The sequence below is a fragment of the Nicotiana tabacum genome, chromosome 8, assembly GCF_000715075.1.
Source record: "Nicotiana tabacum cultivar K326 chromosome 8, ASM71507v2, whole genome shotgun sequence".
NCBI classification, from domain to species: Eukaryota; Viridiplantae; Streptophyta; class Magnoliopsida; order Solanales; family Solanaceae; genus Nicotiana; species Nicotiana tabacum.
The window spans coordinates 12,007,478-12,011,349 of NC_134087.1; the positions used below are offsets into that span (position 1 = coordinate 12,007,478).

The 3,872-nt window shown below is 36.9% G+C and overlaps 1 protein-coding gene across 1 annotated transcript; it reads right to left on the reverse strand.

The window, feature by feature from the left end:
- Positions 1-2,140: 2,140 nt before the first annotated feature.
- LOC107821776 (E3 ubiquitin-protein ligase RSL1-like) lies at positions 2,141-3,190 on the reverse strand. Its single transcript, XM_016648228.2, has one exon. It carries the CDS (start codon positions 3,049-3,051, stop codon positions 2,236-2,238), a length of 816 nt encoding a protein of 271 aa, XP_016503714.1. The 5' UTR covers positions 3,052-3,190; the 3' UTR covers positions 2,141-2,235.
- Positions 3,191-3,872: the final 682 nt, after the last annotated feature.

Here is a 3,872-nt window from a genome sequence, read left to right on the forward strand (position 1 = left end):
TACGGTTGAATCGGGTGAGGAAATCTCTTTGTCCTTTACCGGGTGATTGTTTAATGGAAAATATGTCATTCACCCTTGCCTTTGCTTTTTTAGCCCGACATGGGCAATTACAAACTTCTCGGCCATTTCCTTAAACGTCTCTATGGAGCATGCAGGTAGCTGTGAGTACCAAGTTAGTGCTCCCTCGGTGAGGGTTTTGCCAAACTTCTTCAGTAATATGGAAGACACTTGTTCTTTGGGGAGGTCATTGCTTTTTACTGTGGTGACATAGTGGGTCACATGATCCTTAGGGTTCATCATGCCATCGTATATTTTCAAGTACGACAGCATTTTGAAGGTTTTAGGTATGGCGTGTGGTGCAGCTTCTTCACTATACGGTTGCTCAACGAACCAGCTGGCGTCTCTTTTTGGTAAGAGTTTTGGGGCGCCTGGTATTTTGCCTACCCTTTCTTGATGCTCTTTCATTTGGTCACGGAGCATTTTGTTCTCGTTCTCCATCTCCTCCATCTTCCTCAAAATGACTGTGAGGGTGTCGTTACCTGCATCACTAACGTTGTGAGTAATACCTGTCACAAGAGGAGGGCCATGCTGCTCGTTTGTCACTGGTGCGACGCAGACTCTCGTAGGTTCTTTGTTCATCCTTTGGGCGGGCTTGTCGAGAATGCTGGTCAGCGTGTTTGTCAACCACGCCTCGAGCATCTTTTTCACTGCTGGTTGTGCCTCTTTAGTTGTGGATGTTGAGGCCTCTTTACCATGTGAGGTTGCGATGCTGTCGTGAGGAGGGGTGAACCATTCCGCCTGGGGGAGGTGTTGATGTCACGCCCTCAGTATCTGTTCCAGTTACTTCGTTGATGGTGTTTAGGAGGTTGGTAGTAAGACTGACTACTGCTTTCATTCTTTCCTCTCCATTACCTGTCATGTTAAACTATGCACGCAAGATAAGACAAGGTTTTTTGTTGCATTCTTTTAGATCTGAAAGAAACTAAGACTTTGACTAGGACATCTCCACAAACGACGTCAAATTATTTGACCAAAAAATGATAATCTTTGGTTAAATCAATTAATCAATTATTATTATTATAAGGTTAATCCTAATTAAAGCTAATAACTTCAGATCTAAAGTTAATAGTGCGAAAGGTATGAGCAGTGAAGAAATAGAATTAACGTGAGAATAATAAATGTACTCAATGCAATAGTGTGTATGAAGTATTAGATATTAAATAGCAATAAAGGGCAACAAATGTAAATAAGGAGTAAGATTCACCCAATATTGAATGAGGTGAAAGATTCTTCCTTCTAACAATGATGAATGACAGGAATGTGAGATAATATTGAGCACTTTCTCAGATCTGGTAGAAATGACAATAGATAATCTACCAGGATCAAATCTCTCCAGAAAGTTGTTCTTTGTATTTATCTAGAGAGCTTACTTTTCAAAAGTGTTCTTATTATATGAAACCTTAGATGCTTTTTGCCTTATCTCTCATACTATTTATATGAGATATTCCCAAAGAACCCTAAAAGGTACAAATAGAGGGAATATTCAATAGAGCATTTTCTTTGAAGGTTCCAAAGTTATATTAGGCGTTACTTCTACCTATGCTGCTCGACCTCGGCCCTGATGAACCACTCAGCGGCTTGTTATGTTGATCACTGATCGACCTCGACCAAACTGCCCATATTGATTTGCAGGTCACTCATGACAATCGTCTCCGCATATCGAATTTCTCTAGTTCAATTTTGACCCATACAGTTACATATAACAAGCTCGGTATATATGATTTGTATGCACTAGTTTGAGGGAGAATGTTAGTTAGTTATGTACATAATATGAATTAGTCCTAGTCCCACATAGAATATGAATATGATATGTATTGTATAAATAGAGCTCATTGTATTATAATTAAACAGAATATCAATAATAGATTTTTCTCTCATGCATTCTCACACATAAACTATTGATTATCCATGGAAGTCGTCAACTCAAAACGTGAAAACAAACTAGAAAAAAATAGATAAAACAAGACGTATGAAAGTCGTAGAGTTAATCATGTCACAAATACTTCCCCATTGTTTCACAAAAACTTTCCCATTGTTATGTGAAGAGAGAAAACATTGCTCAATTCCATACTCCAGTTCCCACGCTAGTAATATTGAATCCAACAGATATGACTTAAAATTTGGAAATCAAAAACCTGAAACTGCAAAACTAGTTCTTTAAAAGCCAAGATTACATTAACAAGCATGGTGTATTGTCCAAATCACTCCACATTTATAGCAAAATTGTGATCCACATCTACAAGTCATATGTAAACATCCCTCTGTCTTTTCCACGAAAAATTTGCAATAAGGACATCGAGTCCACTCTTTTGCCTTTGCAAGTTCCCTCACCATAAGATCTTCCCTGTCTCTTTCATCCGAATTCAGCTGTTGAAACTCTACACATTCAACTCCACAATGCCACGGCACCTTACATTGTGCGCAGAACAATCTCCAGCAACTCGGACACTCCGATTCCCTAATGATTTCGTCCGAATCATTCACAAGCATGGCTGAACAATCTTTATAAGGACAGTAGAATTTTTGTGAAGCAAGAATTAATGATTCACATAACATTTCGTCCCACCTAGAAATTACTTCTTTTGGCACAATAGAACTACATGTTTCGAAATCAAGAATTTCCCTACAAGCCACACCTGGACATGTTACAACATGAATATTTTCCTGGATTTTAGTCGCTACATGTTTGCTAATGCAATCAGTACAAAAAATGTGGCTGCATGTTTGTATTGTGAACATTTCATCACTTTCTTTCCTTTCTGCACATATTTCACAGAAACTTAACGATGATTCTCCTACTTCATGTGCACCACCTTCTGCTTCTGTGTTTTGATTAAAAATTGTTGAATTCATTATTACTTCTTGAAACTGGAGTTCTTCAGCAGACTTCTCATCTGATATTGAGAAGTTCTCATCGTTTTCGATTTCATCGAATAGTAATGAGACGTAAAAATCATCACAAGAAAGATCAAGAGCGGATTCTTTTGCCATTTGATCAAGGATATATCGTGCTAACTCGAGCCAAGGTTCATGCTGCGTACTTATCACCGTTTCAGATCTCACTTGTGCAACTACACTAGGTATATTGTTGTATGTATATTGTGCTTACCCGAACTGCTTATAAATGGTGTAGGGATGAGTGACTGATTCATAAGAACTTTTCTAAGTTCTAGGGCCTGGACTAGAGACTTAATTCATAAGAACTCTCGTCTCATTGGAAATCTAAACAAGTCTCTGAAACTTTTAGACTTCTCTAGATATTCTCTTCCCTTTCGAATTTCTGTTAGGATAAGTTATGGTAAGTCAAAGTACTTGCTAGACTTGTACACCAAATCGTATTAATGTAACAAATATAAGTTACTTGCAATAGTGATGTGAATTTTTTTATTTTATTTTTATTAGTGTATTTAATATGTTATAATATATGAAATAACTTTACTTACAGTATACTTTCCCTATACTTTATATCTTTCATAAAATTTCAAATTATTTTCCTTATTGAAAACTCTTCCATTCTTACAATCTTTCCCTTATACTATCTCTTCCATAATCCTTAACTAACTTTGCTACCTAATCTATCTTTTCAGAAACGTTTGATCAGTATTTAAAATATTTTGTATTATATTTACTTGTAGTTTTGTACGATATCTTTTCAGAATCTTTCTTATTTAGATATCCAAAATATGCACCTTATTTTCAGATCTTCCATTTGTCACACCTCCTTTTTGCGCGCCCGGCCCCGAAGGATTAAATGCGCGGGTGGAGTTTTTCCAATTTAAGTGACAATATTCGAAATGAGATTATTTATTTAA

What these genes read in the sequence shown, in the direction of transcription:
- LOC107821776 (XM_016648228.2), bottom strand. Translation starts at nt 3,051, where the DNA reads ATGGCAAAAGAATCCGCTCTTGATCTTTCTTGTGATGATTTTTACGTC.